At 45.1% G+C, this 20705-nt stretch overlaps 1 protein-coding gene across 3 annotated transcripts in view; it reads right to left on the bottom strand.

Annotated features, from left to right (window-relative positions):
- DISP3 (dispatched RND transporter family member 3) overlaps positions 1-20705 on the bottom strand; it is a 98485-nt gene that overhangs the window by 15568 nt on the left and 62212 nt on the right. For all 3 annotated transcript variants that reach the window (XM_083628456.1, XM_083628457.1, XM_083628455.1), the window contains exons 9-14: positions 16042-16203; positions 13133-13294; positions 10773-10898; positions 8997-9136; positions 7421-7602; positions 4095-4225 (exon numbers count right to left, since the gene is read on the bottom strand). In XM_083628456.1, the coding sequence (XP_083484582.1) occupies positions 4095-4225; positions 7421-7602; positions 8997-9136; positions 10773-10898; positions 13133-13294; positions 16042-16203 (903 nt within the window). The remainder of the gene's footprint in view (positions 1-4094; positions 4226-7420; positions 7603-8996; positions 9137-10772; positions 10899-13132; positions 13295-16041; positions 16204-20705) is intronic.

Below are 20705 nucleotides of genomic sequence, written 5' to 3' on the forward strand. Positions count from 1 at the left end.
GTGGTACCTTGGTTTACGAACTTAATCTGTTCCGGAAGTCCGTTCTTAAACCAAAGCGTTCTTAAACTAAAACGTGCTTTCCCATAGCAGCGGGGGACACAAGTTACAAATGGAACACACTCAACAGGAAGTGAAACATATTCTGCTTCCAAGGCAAAGTTCACAAACCAAAACACCTGCTTCTGGGTTTGCAGCATTCTTAATCCAAGCTGTTCATAAACTAAGCTCAGGTAGGTAGCTGTGTTGGTCTGACACAGTAAAAAATAATAAAAATAAAAATTGTCCAGTAGCACCTTATAGACCAGGGGTCGGCAAGGTTTACCTCACATGGGCTGGTTCACTGCAGCAGAGATCCCTTCATGGGCTCTCCGCTTGCACGCTCACAGCCACAATTTCTGGCTTCTGTGTCTGCACAGATGGAATTTTCGGTACTGTGGAAGCAAGTCCCCGCACTGCACTGCGCCAGTTTAGCACAGCGCGTGGGGACTCACCAAGCAGTTAGCTTGGTTCAGGGGCAGGTTAAACGACCCCTGTGGGCCGCTTGTGGCAATTGGGCCTTAGGTTGCCTACCCCTAAGACCGACTAAGTTTGTTCTGGTGAAAAGCAGAGACATCACCTTGCCAACAAAGGTCCGTATAGTTAAAGCTATGGTTTTCCCAGTAGTGATGTATGGAAGTGAGAGCTGGACCATAAAGAAGGCTGATCGCCGAAGAATTGATGCTTTTGAATTATGGTGCTGGAGGAGACTCTTGAGAGTCTCATGGACTGCAAGAAGATCAAACCTATCCATTCTGAAGGAAGTCAGCCCTGAGTGCTCACTGGAAGGACAGATCCTGAAGCTGAGGCTCCAATACTTTGGCCACCTCATGAGAAGAGAAGACTCCCTGGAAAAGACCCTGATGTTGGGAAAGATGGAGGGCACAAGGAGAAGGGGACGACAGAGGATGAGATGGTTGGACAGTGTTCTCGAAGCTACCAGCATGAGTTTGACGAAACTGCGGGAGGCAGTAGAAGACAGGAGTGCCTGGCGTGTTCTGGTCCATGGGGTCACGAAGAGTCAGACACAACTAAACGACTAAACAACAACAACAAGCTTTCGTGTGCATCTGAAGAAGTGTGCATGCACACAAAAGCTTATACCAGAACAAACTTACTTGGTCTATAAGGTGCTAAGAAACTAAGCTGTTCTTAAACCAAGGTACCACTGTATTCAGAAGCATTTCCTGCCTCCGACAGTGGACAGCCGCCAGGATTCGAAGCCAATGACAGCTTCACTGCAAGGGCTATTTGTCCTGAGTCGAATGAAAACAAACGCTTTATCTGTCTCTCTTTCCAGGATGCATTCTCCACCATCCTTTGAACGCTGCACAACAGAGATAAGTAGAACTGGTGGTGGTGGAAATCTCAGTCTCCATCCTGGCAGGTGAGATGCTACTGCCAGGGGTTCTCTCACAGAGGGTAGCCAGTGGAAAGCCCCTCAATATACAGAAGCAGGGTTTTGCTGGGTGCAACGTTTTGAGGCTCCCCTGAGGGGCCTGATCCTCAGCTCCCTCACTTGCAAGAGCATGGATCTGATGCAGCAAAAAGAGGAAATAAAATATGCCTTCCAACTTCTTCAGCAAGGAGTCAGCAAGACTTTGGATGTGCCAGTAAATCTGATACTCCACCAATCCCTTGTTAGGTTTGCCCTGGAAGCAAGTGAATCTTCGAGGCCCATTTAAAAAACATCCAGAGCAGCAGCGACATGAAGCAGATCCCACGGGAGGGAATTCCACTGGCACGGGGGCCACCCCCAAAAAGGCCAGTCTGGTATCTATCAGTCTGATGCCTTTGCAAAACATGATGAGAGGAAAAGGGCACAACTCCCGGGACCAGTCTGAAGGTCTACACAGGTTTACAGGAACATAGGTGTTCCTTTGGATAACCAGGCCCCAAACCACTTAGCACTTTCAAAAGGTCAGGAGCAACACTTTGAAATGTGGCCTTTGCAACCGTGAGATTGGGCTTCAGAAAAATAACCAGGCTATTTCTGGCGAGGTCTTTTAAAAAGAGACAGAGTTAGTTCTGTTTCATTTCTGAGTCAACCCAATGTGGCTCGACACATTTTTTATTTATGATTTCCAGTTTTATACATTTCAATAATTTCCCAATCATTTTCACATTTCAAAACTCGACTTCCTTCCCCCTCTTTCTGCGGTTCCTTAAATTTATTTTTAATATTTTTCACCTATCCAAATTAACTTAATTTACTCATTTATCCACCTGCTTTAAATATATACTCTTATGAAACTGCAGGTTATTACGGTAATCTAATGTGGCTCGACTCTGGCAACAAACTGAGGCTGTGTCAATTGCACAAATGTGATTCAAGGCATTTGCTGAATTGCCCTTGATGGATCATGATCCTGCTACTCCTTGCCTGCTCAGGATGGGAAGCAGGAGTCAGGAAAGAGGGAAGGGGAGGTTTTGTAGCTGGTTGATAAGCCAGAGCTGTGACCAAGAAACATGCTGATGCTTTGAGGGAACTGATGCTACCAGTGTAAAAGGTAAAGGGACCCTTGACCATCAGGTCCAGTCGTGACCGACTCTGGGGTTGTGGTGCTCACCTCGCTTTATTGGCCGAGGGAGCCAGTGTACAGCTTCCGGGTCATGTGGCCAGCATGACTAAGCCGCTTCTGGCGAACCAGAGCAGCCCACAGAAATGCCATTTATCTTCCTGTTGGAGTGGTATCTATTTATCTACCTACCTGCACTTTGACATGCTATTGAACTGCTAGGTTGGCAGGAGCAAGGACCGAGCAACGGGAGCTCACCCCGTCACAGGGATTCGAACCGCTGACTTTCTGATTGGCAAGTCCTAAGCTCTGTGGTTTAACCCACAGCGCCACCCGCGTCCCCATGCTACCAGTGTAGATGGCATTAAAATAGGATTAATTAAATCTATAGGAAGAGGAGACTATTTTACACATCACTTGGGAAGACAGACAAACTACTGGAATTGGAAGAAGCAAAGTTCCCCAGTGTCGAAGCGATGATTCTTCAACATCAACTTTGTTGGACTGGTCATGTTGTGTGGGTGCCTGATTATCATCTTCCAAAACAACTACTCTGTTCTGAACTTAAAAATGGAAAGCGTAATACTGGTGGTCAACAAAAGAAGTTTAAAGACTGTCTCAAGGCAAATCTATATATATAAAAAAGTAGTATAAACACCGACAACTGGGAAACACTTGCCTGTGAGCCCTCCAGTTGGAGAACAGCCTTTACCCAAAGTGTCATGGACTTTGAAGACACTCGAACTCAGGACGCAAGGGAGAAACGTGCTAAGAGGAAGGCACGCTTGGCAAACCCTCACCGTGATCAACTCCCACCCAGAAACCAATGTCCCCACTGTGGAAGGACGTGTGGATCCAGAATTGGCCTCCACAGTCACTTACTGACTCACTGTTAAGACCATGTTTAGGGAAGACAATCCCAGTACGCTTCCAAGCACAGTTCAAAGTGTTGGTGCTGACCTTTAAGGCCCTAAACGGCCTCAGCCCAGTATACCTGAAGGAGCATCTCCACCCCCATCATTCTGCCCGGATGCTGAGGTCCAGCGCCGAGGGCCTTCTGGCGGTTCCCTCACTGCAAGAAGCAAAGTTACAGGGAACCAGGCAGAAGGCTTTCTCGGTAGTGGCATCCGCCCTGTGGAACGCCCTCCCATGTCAAAGAGATAAACAACTACCTGACATTTAGAAGACATCTGAAGGCAGCCCTGTTCAGGGAAGTTTTTAATGTGTGACATTTTAATGCATTTTTAATCTTTCTTGGAAGTCGCCCAGAGTGGCTGGGGAAACCAGCCAGATGGGCGGGGTACAAATAAAAAATTATTATTATTATTATTACTCAGCTACATGGGATCACCAAAGAAGGAAGAAGAATAAGCTCTGTCTCCAGGGTCAGAGGGGGAGAGGGCTCATGTGCTTGTATTCTGCTTGCAGCTTTCCCACAGACATCTGAGAAGATGCTAGACTAGATGACCCACTGACCTGCTCCAATGGGGCTTTTTCTGACGTTCTTATCGAAGCCACACAAATCCCACTTCATCTCACCTTTCTCGCTCGGCACGTACAAGAATCCTTTGTTTGGTCCATCGGGGCTGGAGCTAAGGAGGCAGCCGGGTGGAGCCATGCAGACTCGGCCGTGGTAAGGGGGCTTGTGGGACTGGGCAAAGTAGAGCTTCCTAGAAGAAGGAAAGAGGAGAGTAATGAAGCTGGACGATCAATACGAGCACTACAGAACATCACGCTCATCCCTTGGGGCTTCAGGGACGTGGCAAAACCGTTTCGATGTCTGCATCTCCTCCTCCGTCCAACAGAGTTGACTCAGATTTTGCAGCTTTGACAGCAGAGGCCAACAGGTAAATCGTCTGCCGATAGGGCAACAAAGGATGGTGAATGTCCTGACTTGTCAATATTTTGCCACTCATATTTTGCCACTTTTCTATAGGATTCTATGGGATTATATAGTGGTACCCTGGTTCTCAAATGCCTTGGAACTCAAACAACTTGGAACCCAAACACTGCAAACCTGGAAGTAAGTGTTCCGGTTTGCGAACATTTTCCGGAAGCCGAACATGCTCCGTTTTGAGTGTTACGCTTCCGATTTGAGTGGCACACTTCTGTTTTGAGTGTTACGCTGAGGTCTGTCTGTTTTTGCGGCTTTTTTGTTTCGTTTTTGTGACTGTGTGGAATCCAGTTCACCTACTGATTGATTGATTGTGTGACTGCAGTACGTTGTTTATTCCTTTCATTTTACGGATCAATAGTCTCGTTAGATAGCAAAATTCATGTTAAATTGCTGTTTTAGGGGTTGTTTTTAAAAGTCTGGAACATATTAATCCATTTTGCATTACTTTCTATGGGAAAGCGCACCTTGGTTTTGGAACGCTTTGGTTTTGGAACAGACTTCCGAAACGGATTAAGTTTGAGAACCAAGATACCACTGTATAGGGATTTTCTATGGGATTATATAGACTGTACCTTCAGGGTCCAGGGCAAGGTACCACTTTAAAAAAAATGCATACACACACCCAATTGGTATTTCTATTACTACTTCTATTATTTCTATTATACTTCTATTATACTTCTATACTTCTATTATTACTTTTACTAGTAAAATATATTTATTACCTGCCATTCACCCTAAGGTCCCAGGGCAGGTTATAGCATTATAACGCAATATGGAAACATGATCTTATCGTTTGTGGCATTGATTTTCTCCCTCTACAAAAGCCATTTATCTGCTCTGCGTTGGTTAATTTTTTTAAGTCATGGGCCATATGATGCCAAACAGGCACACCACAGTAAGCTTCTGTATCTCTCAAACATTTGCACAGTTATATGTAATAAAATGAAATAATTAAAATCAGGGGGGGGGGCGGAGAGTGAGATGTCACTACTTCAGCACCCAATAATAAAAAGAATAATCCTTTGCCCAGGGACTGTGAACAAAACAACCCAAATTATGTCTAATTTTAATTCAGTTGCCCTGTCTTTCTTTATATCTGTGTGCATATGCTTTCTTAAATTAAAGAAACAAACAATTAAGAGGAACTTCCAATCACAAAAATAAGGTAGAGTCTAAAAACATACACCACAGATGTAAAGAAGGACACCTTCAGCATCTGCCAGAAGCTGTGAATTGAAGGCACCTTCTGCACCTCTGTGGGGAGAGAGTTCTGCAGTTTCGGGGCCACCACAGAAAAGACTCTCGTCCAGGAACGGCCAAGAGAGCCCCCTCTGTCAATCTCAGCACCCAAGAAGGTTGGTAGGGAAGAAGGCAATCTTCCAGGTATATCAGGCCTGAGACATTTAAGGCTTTATGCTCCTTGAACTCGGCCTGGAAATGAACTGCCAGTGCAGCTGCTTTAAAACAGGGGTTATACGAGGCATAAAGGGGACCCCAGCCAAGAATGCGGCTGCTGTAAAGGTAAAGGTAAAGGGACCCCTGACCATTAGGTCCAGTCATGACAGACTCTGGGGTTGCAGCACTCATCTCGCTTTATTGGCCGAGGGAGCTGGCGTACAGCTTCTGGGTCATGTGGCCAGCATGACTAAGCCGCTTCTGGCGAACCAGAGCAGCGCATGGAAACACCGTTTACCTTCCCGCTGGAGCGGTACCTATTTATCTACTTGCACTTTAATGTGCTTTTGGCTGCTGTAGCTGTTGTTAAAGTTGCAAAACAACAAAGCATGGGATGGTGCGATGGAGAAATTTCTGAAACAACAATGGGATATCAGCACCGCCCAAGGAATGATGGAGAACAGCAACAACCGGGGAAAGATAGATATAACATTTTATAAGGACAGGAAGAAACTCAGCGGACAGAATAATTGTCACACACAGGAAGAACAAGGATATAGTTTGAGTGCCTCACTTGTAGTTCTATAAATCACTTAATGTGTCAGCATGAATGGTAGTTATTAATACAGTGGTACCTCTAGTTAGGGACTCGATCTATTCCGGGGTGTCATTCGCACCCCGAAAAGTCTGCAAGTAGAGTGCCACTTCTGTGCATGCGCGAAATGCGCTGAGCACTTCTGCGCATGTGCATGAGGCGAAATCTGGAAGCATACACTTTCAGGTTTGCCGCATTCGTATCCTGAAAAAACACAACCGGAGACTGAAATAAAAAGAGGTACGACTGTATTGCAGTTGTTGTATAAGGGATTATTATTTTGATTAGAAAGCAATTGAAATTAATAAGATTTTGGAACGCAGAAATAAAGAAAAGCATCAAACCATCAATTCTAGCACGCGGGCGGGGGGGGGCACCTAAATCATATAATTCGGTATTTGGATGATTGGTATTAGCAGTGCTTTCTTTTCTAAAATAATGTTTAGGGGTACTCTCGTTTTGACTCAAGAAAATCACCATGTTATAGTTCAAATAGGGAAAAATAAACACAGTAAATGGACAAAAGTACAAAGATTCACAAAATGTTTAGGGGTATCCATCCCCCTGCGTCCCCCCCAGAAAAAAGCACTGGGTATTAGTAGTTATATTATTATTTGGTATTGTTATAATGAGGTTATTATTGGATTGTAATTGAAAAAATTAATAAAAAATAGGGGTCAGCAATTTTTTTCAGCAGAAGGCTGGTCCACTGTCCTTCAGACCTTGCGGGGGGCCAGACTATATTTTTTGGGGGGAAATATGAACAAATTCCTATGCCCCACAAATAACCCAGAGATGCATTTTAAATAAAAGGACACATTCTACTCATGTAAAAACACACGGATTCCCGGACTGTCCGTGGGCCGGATTTAGATTGGGCTGTATCTGGCCCCCAGGTCTTAGTTTGCCTACCCATGGACTAGATGACCCTCCTGGTCTATTCTAACCCATGTCAGAGTTTAGTCACCGGGCGTTTACCTCGTGCGCTGCTGTTCCTTTGCAGCCACGTAGAAACTGAAGTCGAATTTCCACCCTCTCTTGGCGTCACACGACAAGGTAGTCACCATCCACTTCTTGGGGCCCGTCTGTTGGACATGCCCTACTGTGGACATACAAGCGGTCAGCCTCTTGGTGAAGTTACCGTAAGGAACTCTATACACCTAAGCAATGGATTAATGAAAACAGAAGACTTCACTAACACATGTCTCGGAGCCGAGGAAAATGGGACGTAAAAAAAAGAAGAGAGAGATATTAGCACCGCACACTTTCCCCTGCATGAAGTGGCAACTAGATGATAATAAATAAATAAATAAATAAATAAATAAATAAATAAATAACAACAATAATAATAATAATAACAAATTTATTTATACCCCGCCCTCCCCGGCCAGAGCTGGGCTCAGGGCAGCTAACACCATTAAAATTACAGTAATAGCATCATCATCATCATCCTCATCATCATAAACCAATTTAAAATACAGGTTAAAATGCAATTTAAAATGCAGCCTCATTTTAAAAGTAGCTCATAGATCAAAATCAAAAGGGGAGGGAAACATAAGGGTCAGACTGTCTTGCAGGCCCTGCAGAAAGATGTCAAGTGTCGCAGGGCCTTGATCTCTTGAGACAGAGTGTTCCACCATGTCGGGGCCAGTACTGAAAAGGCCCTGGCCCTAGTTGAGACCAATCTAACCACCTTGCGACTTGGGACCGCCAAGGTGTTGTCATTTGTGGACCTTAAGGTCCTCCGCGGGGCATACCAGGAGATAAGGGCTTTTGGGCTTGCTGTGTAGACACCTACACATACCCACACACACCAGATTGTGTGCTAAAACTATTGCACAAGCCCAGTTCCCTCTAACCAGCAACCAATGGATGCAAATTACAAGGACTAGACATTAGGAATGACTTTTGGATGGCAAGACTCCCTTTCCTTTTAAACAGAGGCTGGTTGGGCCATCTGTCGGGGATTCTTTTGAGGAGATTCCTGCATGACAGGGGGTTGGGCTAGATGACCCTCTGGGTTCCTTCCAACTCTATGATTCTAATAATAATAATAATAATAATAATAATAATAATATACTCCACCCAACTCTACGATTCTAAATAATAATAATAATAATATTTATATCCCACCCATCTGACTGGGTTTCCCTAGCCACTCTGGGCAGCTCCCAACAGAATATGAAATAATAAATAAATACCGGTGAATAAGAACATTAGAAACTTCCCTAAACAGGGAAAAATTCCCTGCAAATTCCATGAGATAGCAGTGGGTGAGGCCAAGTGCAGTTTAGTGACATCGGGAGGGACAAATGTTCCCCTCTCCTGCCCTAAACAGGGAACCTTGAGCGCTATCAGACATTACAAATAATATACAAATAAAACCAGTCTCACATCGTGCAACAGGATTCGGGGGGGGGGGGGAGGAAATCCCATGCGTTTACCCCAGAGACGTTCCCCATATCTCAGCCTTCCCTGCCCTGCATGGAGCTGTATTAATGAGAGCACTGCGTCTCAGCCACACGGGTAATTGATAGGCGCTCTAGAAACTCACCAGGAAAGAGGGGATGTCCCCGTCTCCTGCTGACACCGTCTGCCACGGCGCCGGGACGGTGGCATTGAGAGAGAATCTGTAGACCACTGGCCGCCCTTTGCCTTTGGATTTGAAGATGTAGACTGTTCCTTGGGGGTCTGCTGCAGAACATGGTACAGTCAGCCTGAGGGAGCCCTGAAAAATCCACCCACCAGCCGGACTTCGCCCTCAACATCACCCCAAACAATTGGGCTAGACGAGCCTTCCAGACCTTCCCAGACCTGGGGGCCAGCAGAGGACTAAGAGAAAACCATTGTTTTGGGGGGGGTAAAGGTAAAGGTAAAGGGACCCCTGACCATTAGGTCCAGTCGTGACTGACTCTGGGGTTGCAGCGCTCATCTCGCTTTACTGGCCGAGGGAGCCGGCGTACAGCTTCTGGGTCATGTGGCCAGCATGACTAAGCCGCTTCTGGCGAACCAAAGCAGCGCACGGAAACGCCGTTTACCTTCCCGCCGGAGTGGTACCTATTTATCTACTTGCACTTTGACGTGCTTTCAAACTGCTAGGTTGGCAGGAGCAGGGACTGAGCAACGGGAGCTCATCCTGTCGCGGGGATTCGAACTGCCGACCTTCTGATCGGCAAGTCCTAGGCTCTTTGGTTTAACCCAAAGCGCCACCTGCGTCCCTATGTCGGGGGGTTAAAGGTTCTCTAAAGGCAGCATATTCACAGAGGAGGCTGACTTCTGTTTCTCTGAATGAGTCACTGCTATTGTTCACATTCTGCCACTGGGGGGGATGGATTGTCGGATCCGTTCCTTTTCCATGTGGAATATCCTAGCCACGCCATGAATCCAAAATGCATTTAAATCACATGGCTTCCCCACCGCCACCCCCAAGAATCCTAGGAACTGTATTTTGTTAAGTTGCAGCTCTGAGGGGTTGACTACGGTTCCCATCAGTCTTTGGAGGAAGCATCATACTTTAAATGTATGTGTGGATGTGACGTGCGACTGAATGGTTCAAATCATTCCACATGCAGAGGTGCGACACCGGCAAGAGAAAGAGGCAGCCTGTCCCATCTCTGTATGAATATTTGTTCTGAGCTTGCCTTCACCCAAGCCTAAATCAGTGACACATGCAGAAAAATAGAAGGCTTATACAGTGGTACCTCGGGTTACATACGCTTCAGGTTACAGACGCTTCAGGTTACAGACTCCGCAAACCCAGAAATAGTACCTCGGGTTAAGAACTTTGCTTCAGGATGAGAACAGAAATCGCGCCATGGCAGCACGGCAACAGAGGGAGGCTCCATTAGCTAAAGTGGTATCTCAGGTTAAGAAGGGTTTCAGGTTAAGAACGGACCTCCAGAACGAAATAAGTTCTTAACCCGAGGTACCACTGTACAGTGGTACTTCGGGTTGCATACGCTTCAGGTTACAGACTCTGCTAACCCAGAAATAATACCTCGGGTTAAGAACTTTGCTTCAGGATGAGAACAAAAATCGTGCTACAGCGGTGCAGTGGCAGCGGGAGGCCCCAGTTTCAGGTTAAGAACGGACCTCCGGAACGAATGAAGTACTCAACCTGAGGTACCACTGTACTACATTTCTCAATCCAAGATGTACCCAGCAAGAGAACAACCTGAGGTAAAGAAATGGTGTCTATGTTTGCATATTTTCCTCTTCCCTCCTCCCCTCTCTTTCCTTTTGTGTGGTGACTTTTAGATTGCCATGTTTCTATTAATCATATGTGAGCTGTTTTGGGCACGTTTGAGGCTAAAGAGCAGGGTTAACTCACCTTGTACGATTCCATCCCCTGCAGCGCTTCCTCGGCTACCCCACACAAGGCCAGATCCCCGCTTCTTCTTCTCCAGAGAGGTGCGGATGTTATTCTGCAGATTACGAGGTTTTTCCTGAAACAAGCCTGTCGCACAACGTTAGTCAGGGACAAAAGGATCTCCAGCATCAAGAGGAGGACAACTAGGCTGGCCAGCCCCCATACCATCTTGGACTCTTACCCCAATCCCACCTGGAAGTCACAGGGATCAAACCTGGGGCCATTTGCATGCGTACCTTGTACTCTGCCACTGAGCGACAGCCCTTCCCTTAAGACACAGGAACATCCGAAGCTGCCCTATACTGGCCCATCAGTATTGTCTACTCTGACTGGCAGCGACTCTTTGGGGCTTCAGACAGGGAGCCTTATCCCAATTCTGGAGACACTAGGCTTTAAACTTCTGCATGCAGAGCAGATGTTCTAACTACTGAGCTATTATTATTATTATTATTAATTTGTATACCGCCTTTCTATCTTACAATACCCAAGGCGGTTTACAAGCTGAAGAAACCTCGGGTTACATACGCTTCAGGTTACATACGCTTCAGGTTACGGACTCCGCTAACCCAGAAATAGTACCTCGGGTTAAGAACTTTGCTTCAGGATGAGAACAGAAATCGTGCTCCGGCAGTGCGGCAGCAGCAGGAGGCCCCATTAGCTAAAGTGGTGCTTCAGGTTAAGAACAGTTTCAGGTTAAGAACGGACCTCTGGAACTAATTAAGTACTTAACCCGAGGTACCACTGTACATCTTATAACAATCGAATGCAATATAAAAAAGTGATAGTAAAACTTTAAAATAGGCAACCTACACCAACAAAGTAACATTCAATAATCATTAGAATAGTATAAAATAATATCAACATATAAAAGTTAAACAGAAATCCACTCAACAGTTACAATAATATCTAAACTATAATCAATAAAATGGCAAGCCACAGTACATAAAACAATACAATACACATTGAGAAGCAGAGGGTAGCTATGGCCCTTCCCCTTCTTATGCACCGTATTTTTCGCTCTATAAGACGCACTAGACCATAAGACGCACCTAGTTTTTGGAGGAGGAAACAAGATAAAAAATATTCTGAATCTCAGAAGCCAGAACAACAAGAGGGATCACTGCGCAGCGAAAGCAGCGATCCCTCTTGCTGTTCTGGCTTCTGGGATAGCTGTGCAGCCTGCATTCGCTCCATAAGACGCACATACATTTCCCCTTACTTTTTAGGAGGGAAAAAGTGAGTCTTATAGAGCAAAAAATACGGTACTTATTTATTTCTCCAAGGAGCTCAAGGTGGCTGTCCCCAACTCATTTAACCAACCCTGTTAGGCTGAGAGGCGGTGACTGGTCCAAGGTCACCTAGCCAGCTTCACAAGTGAGCATGAATTCGAACCTTGGTCTCCCACTCCTTTGCCTGACACTCGAACCCAGTGGAAGTTGTAGTCCAAAAACAGCCAGAGACCCCAGTTTGGGAAACACTGCTCTAACCATTACACCACACTGGGGAGGAGTTTCTTTCACCCTTTGGTCATGATCTTGGGAGAGGCTGATAGGAGCCTAAGTCATAGTGACTTCTCCCACAATTTGATGCAAGTTCTGCACCACAACCAGCTCCAAAACACAATCTTGCCCCATAAAATCCAGCTTCGGGTGCAAGGCTGTGCTCTCCAACCCATGCAGGCCCCCTTCCCAAGTCCCCTTAAAAACACTGAATGGAATAAAAAATAAAACGAGAATTGAATTTGTATCAAAATGGGAGGCCTTCAGAACATATCTTAAACAAAATCATACCATGTTAAAATCTGTAGCAGCTTTTGAGTGATCCCAGCAGTTTTTATTAATCGCTTATATAAATATAAACATTTATAAATTGTGAAAATATTAACATAAAAAATAGTATTTTGATCTGGGAGTAAATTTATGTGAAAAGAATTAAGGAATAAATGGGAAGTCGGGTATAGAAGATAACGAGATTTTTTTATTTTTATTGTAACATGAAATTGTAATCACAAATTTTTGTCATGATTTTTAGCTTAATAACAGATTGTGTAAATTTCATTTTCTTTCCTTTTTCCTCCCCTCTTAAGTTGTACCCCCTTTTCAGTATTGTTCCCCTTTTTTTGTATGTAATAAGCATGGAAATAAAAAAGGGGGGGAAAACTTATAAAAAAAATAAAATGAAAACACTGAATGGAAAAGCAGAGTGGTACTATTTTGCTTCAACATGGAAGCAGCTGTCCTGGGACCTCCAGAAAGGATGGCTCTCTGTTGACCAGCAATCTCTGAACACAGCTAGGTCTCTAGCTGAGAGGCCCAACTCACCTGAGCAGGTGACACAGGAGATGCCCTCAGCGCTCAGGTTGTACTTTAGGTCCAGCAGGACCTGGATGTTGGTGTCGGGCCTGAAGAGAAGGGGAGCCCGGCTTGCTGGGCGGAGGCGGCTGGCGAAGAAGACGGACAGAAGGAGAACAGAGAGGAAGAGCCCTGGAGGAAGAAAGGGGGAGAGGGTCAAAGATGGACTGTGGAAGCATCTTCTCACCTCGCATCCCACTTCCGCACAGGAACAATGTCAGCCTTATAGTTGCTTTTTGTGAATGTGTACTAATGTTTATATGCAGAACACCTGAGCATGGGCTAAGTTTGTTTTGCCTCTGTGGGCCGAGTGGATTACTTTGCAAAACAAATTTTGTATCGGTGAACTGCTATTACTTTAGATCTGAAAATGGATTATATTTATGAGTTTACATGTATTAGGTGGGACATGGGTGGCGCTGTGGGTTAAACCACAGAGCCTAGGGCTTGCTGATCAGAAGGTTGGCGGTTCGAATCTCTGCGATGGGGTGAGCTCCCGTTGCTCAGTCCCTGCTCCTGCCAACCTAGCAGTTCGAAAGCACATCAAAGTGCAAGTAGATAAATAGGTACCGCTCTGGCGGGAAGGGAAACGGCATTTCCGTGCACTGCTCTGGTTCACCAGAAGTGGCTTAGTCATGCTGGCCACATGACCTGGAAGCTGTATGCCGGCTCCCTTGGCCAATAAAGCGAAATGAGCGCCGCAACCCCAGAGTCGGCCACGACTGGACCTAACGGTCAGGGGTCCCTTTACCTTTATCTTACATGTATTACATCTGAGCATGGATTGCTTTACCTGTGTTGTGCCATATGGCTCACTTTAAGAAAGAAATTTTGTATCTGTGGATTGCCAACACCTGTTACTCAAACCAATATTGTGCTTGTCCGTATAATCCTGCTTTGTAACAGTCGTTTCTTACTGCGACCAATACTATGCTATAAGATCCACTATCCGGTAATATTACATATGGTATGTACAGTTGTTTATGGTTTTTTATATTAATTTCGCTGTAAAAATGTGAGAGATTACGATATTGTATTTATTTGCATTACCTAGAGCCTGTTCTACTGATGAAGCCTAGGATGGCAAAACAAGGCTAATATTCCGGAAATCCTCTATGAAAGGATTCTGTGGAACTGTAACAACCCTTCATGTGGATTATTGGACTCTTTGAACAGACAGGTGGAATAGATACTTATACAGTGGTACCTCAGGTTACATACGCTTCAGGTTACATACACTTCAGTTTACAGACTCCGCTAACCCAGAAATTGTGCTTCAGGTTAAGAACTTTGCTTCAGGATGAGAACAGAAATTGTGCTCCGGCGGCGTGGCAGCAGCAGGAGGCCCCATTAGCTAAAGTGGTGCTTCAGGTTAAGAACAGGTTCAGGTTAAGTACGGATCTTCGGAACGAATTAAGTACTTAACCTGAGGTACTACTGTACATGTATGGACCTTATGCATGAACTGACTAGAGAATGAACTGATGCACTGGGTCTTCTGCTTTTTTCGTTGAACTTTATGAGGCTACCGTTGAAATCTATAATTTGATACAATGAACAGTATATCTTATTTATTCAAAAGTACAGCCGGTTACGTCTTGTGTGTTTATTGAGCACTGTGGACCCAGCAGGGAATAAGGAGATGAGGCACAGCAGGTTGGATCCCGACTCAGAGTAGACCCAACTAACGTGTTAGACATGACTAACTTTGGCCCCTTTTATTTTGATGGCTCTGCTCTGCACGGGATCCAACCCCAGGTGCTCAGGATAATCATGACTCGCTTGATGCAAGGAAGGGAAAGAGTTTCCACCCTGAGGGCGGAACATTCACACCCTGGACAGGCTTCTGGGGGGCCACATGCCAGTGGGGTGGAGATAGCCAGATGGAAGAGCTGGCAGGGAAACAGCTAGGGCTCTCAATTTGTTCCAATCCTGCAAAACAGAGGAGGTTTCTATGCACACGGGACACACAAGAGAGAGCTTTCCATTCTCCTTCCAAGCAAGGAAGAGGCATTATCACAGTTCACAGTCCTGCCAGAGGGGTGTGGCTGGGTGTGTGTGGCTTAGGGGAGGTGGGTGTGGTCTGGGGTGGATAGGCGTGGCCTAAGGATGGGGGCGTGGCCTGCGGAGATTCCTGAAGCCAAGTCAGAGAGACCTGCCAGGTCCCATGTGGCCATCAGGTCTGGAGTCCCTCACCTCTGATATTATCCAAGCTTTGAGTAATTAAGTGATTTCTGTTTTGGAAAACCACATAAGCCACTTTTGGCAGGTGGGGGGAGGGCAGCTGGGCCGAATAGCATACCTGAGTCTCTTGTTCTACAAATTGTAATAACAGAAGTTTACATTTGAACCTTTCAATGGAATTGCTCTTATCTGTAGTCCAATAGATTTGCTTTTTATATTGCTTTAATTTTATTAGCGTTTAATTACTTTTTAATAATTATCTTTTACATGCTTTCAGCTCTTTGTATTTTATCTGTGTAGTTTTAAGCTGCCTCAAGTCCTGGTTTGGGGAAAAGCCAGGATATGAATACACTGATTATGATTAATAATAATATAGTTTATTTTGTGCATTTTGATTATATTAATAATAATATAGTTTCCTTTGTGCATTTTGATTATATTAATAATAATATAGTTTGCTTTGTGCATTTTGATTATATTAATAACAATATAGTTTTCTTTGTGCATTTTGATCATATTTCTTTGGATTTTAAATATAGAAGTCCTTCTTCTAAATTTCAGTGGTTGTGTAACTGGTTTCTACAGTTTGCAAACTGCTTTGGAACCCAATTGGGCATTGAGCAGAATATAAATTAATAGGTAAGCATATAGCAATAAATATTGGATCTCCACAAAACAGACCCAGGAATGCTTACCGACAATCACCCATCTGCTCTTCACGGCTGACCACAAAACCCAGACCTGGAGGAGCTCTTGAAGGTGAGCGATGAGATGCCCCTGGCTATTATTCTTGGTGGGGAGTTGAAGACTCTCAGGCAGCACTGAGACCAAGGGAACATCTCCCATTTCCAGAGTCACTAGCAGAGGAGCAAAGAACACTTTTAAGGACAAAGGCTCCTTTCCCTTCCTTTCCATCTGTCCCAAATCTTCCAGCATTCACCTTCACTGGGTTAACCTCTGATAATGAGAGGAAGGAAAGTCCTCCTTCACACAGTGAATAAGTTAGACGGCGGAATTCTCTCCCACAGGAGCCAGTGAGGGCCACCAACCCAGATGGCTTTAAAAGAAGGTTGGGCAAGTTCACTGAGACGGAGAGGTTTGCTGTCAGTGCCGACTAGCCACCAATATTTATCATTCATTCCTTTTCTTCACATCCCACCTGTTCCTCTAAGAAGCTCATGGGGGTGCACAGAGTTCTCCTCTTTCCCTTTTTATTCTCACAACAATCCTGTGAGGTAGGTTGTGCTCACTGCCACTGGCCCATGGTCAGACCCAGTGAGCTGCATGTCTGAGTGGGGAGATTTGAACCCGGGTCTCTGACCACTACACCAAACTGATTCTATCTTTTTGAAGCACCCAGACCCGTACACAGATTGCCCACTGCAGTTGCACCCTAGATTTGCATCAATGGGCCATATCATATCTGCAGCTTTATTTTCAATCTCTCTCTCCTACCAATCCTAGGGTTGAAATTTGCAAAGCTTTATGATAATCCTCTTCATCCCCCCCAAAATTCTGAAATGATAACCCCTCCATTTAGCACCTCCCTATTGTTAGTCTTGTTACACCCCCCCAAAAAAATCCTGAAAGCATGGGTGTAGCCAGGGGGTTGGGGGGGTCAGCTGCTCCCCCCAAAATCAAGTAAATAAATAAAAAATACTTAGCTAAAAGTAGAAATTGTCAGTATCAATGTCACAACTAAAGGTCCCAACCAAAGAAGAATGGCAACTTAAATTGACAGAATATGTACAACTTGCAGGCTTCACATATAGAATAAGAGAACAAGAAGAACATACGTTTAAAGAAGATTGGAAAGTGTTTGTTGAATATATGGGGAATAATTGTGTACAGCTGAAAATGCTGGCAGCATTAAGATAAATTCAACAGTGTAAATAAGTTTTGATGGATGCAGTAATGGAATACCAAATGGTAGTTTTTGTAAAATATGCAGGGATTTTATGATATGTAAAATGAACCATGGAAAGAGATGAAGGGAAGTCATAGATATCTTAAGGATGTAAAATGTTTATCTTAAAATGTAACACAGAAAATTATATATATGCGCATGGAAATCATAGAAAAATTCTGACAGATTTTTCTGAGCACTTGGGGTCAAAAGAAGGTAATTAAAACAACTGTTGTGGAGACATTTCATTCAGAATCTGCTAGACAGAGCCAGACAGAGGATGATGAGAGGTGGGTATTCTGGCTCCCCAAAAAACATAAATCCTGGCTATGCCCATGCCTCAAAGTATGGTTCCTCCTCGGTTTAGCATGTTGAAGAGTAACACTCTCTTCCTTCATCATAATGACAGCCTCATGCATGCATACACTGAACCACCTTCCCTGCCCTGTTGACCTGAGGGGGTCCCCGGTGGAAATTGCCCTCCTGTCTCATATTATTCCAGAAACTGCTGCAAAGAAGCCATTTCCATAAATTACCATGCAGGGCAGGGATGGCATATCAACGAGGTGAAGCGCCTGGCGAAGCAGGAATTTCGAGCACCCGGGGCTGTTTCCTGAGAGGCACCTGACCCTGGATTGCAAAGGAGCGCTTTGCGGGAGGAAAGATTTGTGCAGAAAAACAAACTCTCCATCTGAGCAAATGCTCTTGGTGAGGAAGCAGGTATCCCAAGTTGGCTCTGAGGGTTTCCAGGGCTGGTGGGTGGGGAGATCATAGGAATAAAAACATAAGGAGAGCCCGGCTGGATGGGGCCACTGGCCTGTCTAGTCCAGCATCCCATTCTCTGGGTTAAAGGTATAATCGTAGAATTGCAGAGCTGGAAGGGACCCCAAGGGTCATCTAGTCCAACCCCCTGCAATGCAGGAATCTTTTTGCCCCATAAGGGTCACAAACCCACAACCCCAAGATGAAGTCTCATGCTCTACCGACTGAGCAGTTGGGATGGAAGAATCTGACATCTCCAGCCTTCTCCAGCCTTAAATTCGGTTTTCCACTCTTTTCTCCAGCAAAAGAGAATAAATTCTTATGGAAATTCTTCAGCATTTTAGTGCTGGTTTCTCCTCATACTTACATCTTTTCCTACACACTTTTGACTTTTGTTATGCTTGCAGACCCCTCCAAGTGTCCCTATTTTCCAGGGACGGTCCCGGATTTACAGAAGTTTCTGATTTGAACCCGTAATTGTCCCTCTTCACCTTAGGACGTCCCTATTTTCACCAGAGAAATGTCGGAGGGTATGTGTTTGTAGTTATGCAATTTTTTAATATGCTGTAAGCTCCTTGAGCATGGTTTTGCTTTGGAAAGACAGAAGACAAATGAATTGAATGATTGATTGATATAACTTTTTCCAAAGCGTTTCCGCTAATTATAACACATTTCTGCATGTCATTTTCACAAATCTGCAAGGACCTTATGATGGGAGGATGGGTAATAAATAAAATAATTACTGTAGCAACAATGACATGAGAAGAGCTTGCTGGATTAGGACAGTGATCTATACAGTGGTGCCTCGCAAGACGAAATTAATTCGTTCCGCAAGTTTTTTCTTCTTGTGAGTTTTTCGTCTTGCGAAGCATGGTTTCCCATAGGAATGCATTGAAAATCAATTAATGCGTTCCTATGGAGATCGCTTGCCAGGCTGGCGGTGCGGAGAAGGGCTTTTCTCCCCACCGCAAGCCTTCAGGACAGGTACGGGAACAGAGGGGAAGGCGCGCAGCGCTTCTCCTCTGTTCCCGGGGCTTGCGGTGGGAGGAGGGTTTTTCCTCCCCACCGCCAACATTCAGAACAGTATTCTGAATGTTGGCGGTGGGAAGGAAAACCCTCCTCCCACCGCAAGTCTTCAGGACAGCCATCCGAAGGCTGGCGCGGGGAGAAGGTCTCTCCGCCCCACCGCCAGCCTTCGGAGGAGCCTTCCGAAGGCTGGCGGCGGGAGGAGGTCTCTCCGCCCCACCGCCAGCCTTCGGAGCAGCCTTCTGAAGGCTGGTGGCGGGAGGAGGTCTCTCCGCCCCACCGCCAGCCTTCGGAGGAGGTCCGAGGACAGTGGGGAAGACGCGCTGCGCTTCCCTGCTGTCCTGGAGATTTCCCTATGGGCTTTCGTCTTGCGAAGGAAGCCCATAGGGAAATTCGTTTAAACCCTTTCGTCTAGCGGGTTTTTCGTCTTGCGAGGCGTTCGTCTTGCGGGGCACCACTGTATAGCTCAGCATTTTGGAATCCGAATTGTAGAATTGGAAGGGGCACTGAGGGTCATTTAGTTCAACCCCCTGCAATGCAGGAATCTCAGCCCCAAATCCTTTTCAAATGTCCTTCTGTCAAGCCAGGTGTCCCACTGTATTTACTGTGCATGTGAATTCTCTCTCTTTCAACAAAAAAAGACAATAGAGTCTCCACAGAGAAAAGAACATAGCAATAAGATTATTATTATTATTAATTCAATTTATATACCGTCCTATACCCAGGGGTCTCAGGGTGGTTCGCAGAACAAAATAAAGATATAAAACCACAAAATACCTAATAAAAATAAAAACAACAACCCAATAGCCCCCCCAAAAAATACATTTCAAAAGGGAATAGGATGTAAATCAAATCAACCAAAGGCCTGGTTAAAAACGAATGCTTTTGACTGGCATCTGAAGGCGCCAGGAGAACTTCCCTGGGGAGAGAATTCCACAGATGGGGAGCCACTGCAGAGAAGGCCCCGTTCTCATGTTGCCACCCTCCGGACCTCTCGAGGAGGAGGAACAGGAAGATGATCTCAGGGTCTGGGTAGGTTCATATAGAAAGATGCGGTCCTTAAGGTATTGCGGTCCTGAGCTGTTTATGGCATCATTTTACATGGCCTTAAAACATTGGCAGTCCCTATAGGTTCTCTGCAGACAGTTTTTTGAGGCTGGCGGGAGAGCTTTACTTTCTTTCTCCCCCCTACATATGAAAAGGAGGGAGGCCAAGTTTCATCATAGGTAGGTATCCCCATTTGCAACTCTTCTAAGTGAATTTTCTCTTTTAACTTGAAGCCGCCTGAGAAACAGTTGCTATTCAAATGTGATTTTGGTTTTAAACGCAGTGTAAGGTAGTCTCTATGGGAGTATATTGTATTTAATTATGGGGTACCAGAGTTTTTAGGGGGCTAACCAGGCTGGGATAGCTGATATAGCAGGCTTGTTGGTTTCTGAATGTCTGATGTAGATTTTCAATTTTGTTGTTCTGCATGGGACAATGAGTAGGGACGTGGGTAGTGCTGTGGGTAAAACCACAGAGCCTAGGGCTTGCCGATCAAAATGTGTCAAGTAATTGTTGGAGATGCGGAGACTGAGGAACATTCTACCATATGTGGTGGACATGTAGGAAAATACAGGTATTCTGGGAGAGTATACATGCAGAACTGCAAAAAATGCTAAA

Source organism: Podarcis filfolensis (assembly GCF_964270895.1).
Source record: "Podarcis filfolensis genome assembly, chromosome: 8".
Classification (NCBI taxonomy): domain Eukaryota; kingdom Metazoa; phylum Chordata; class Lepidosauria; order Squamata; family Lacertidae; genus Podarcis; species Podarcis filfolensis.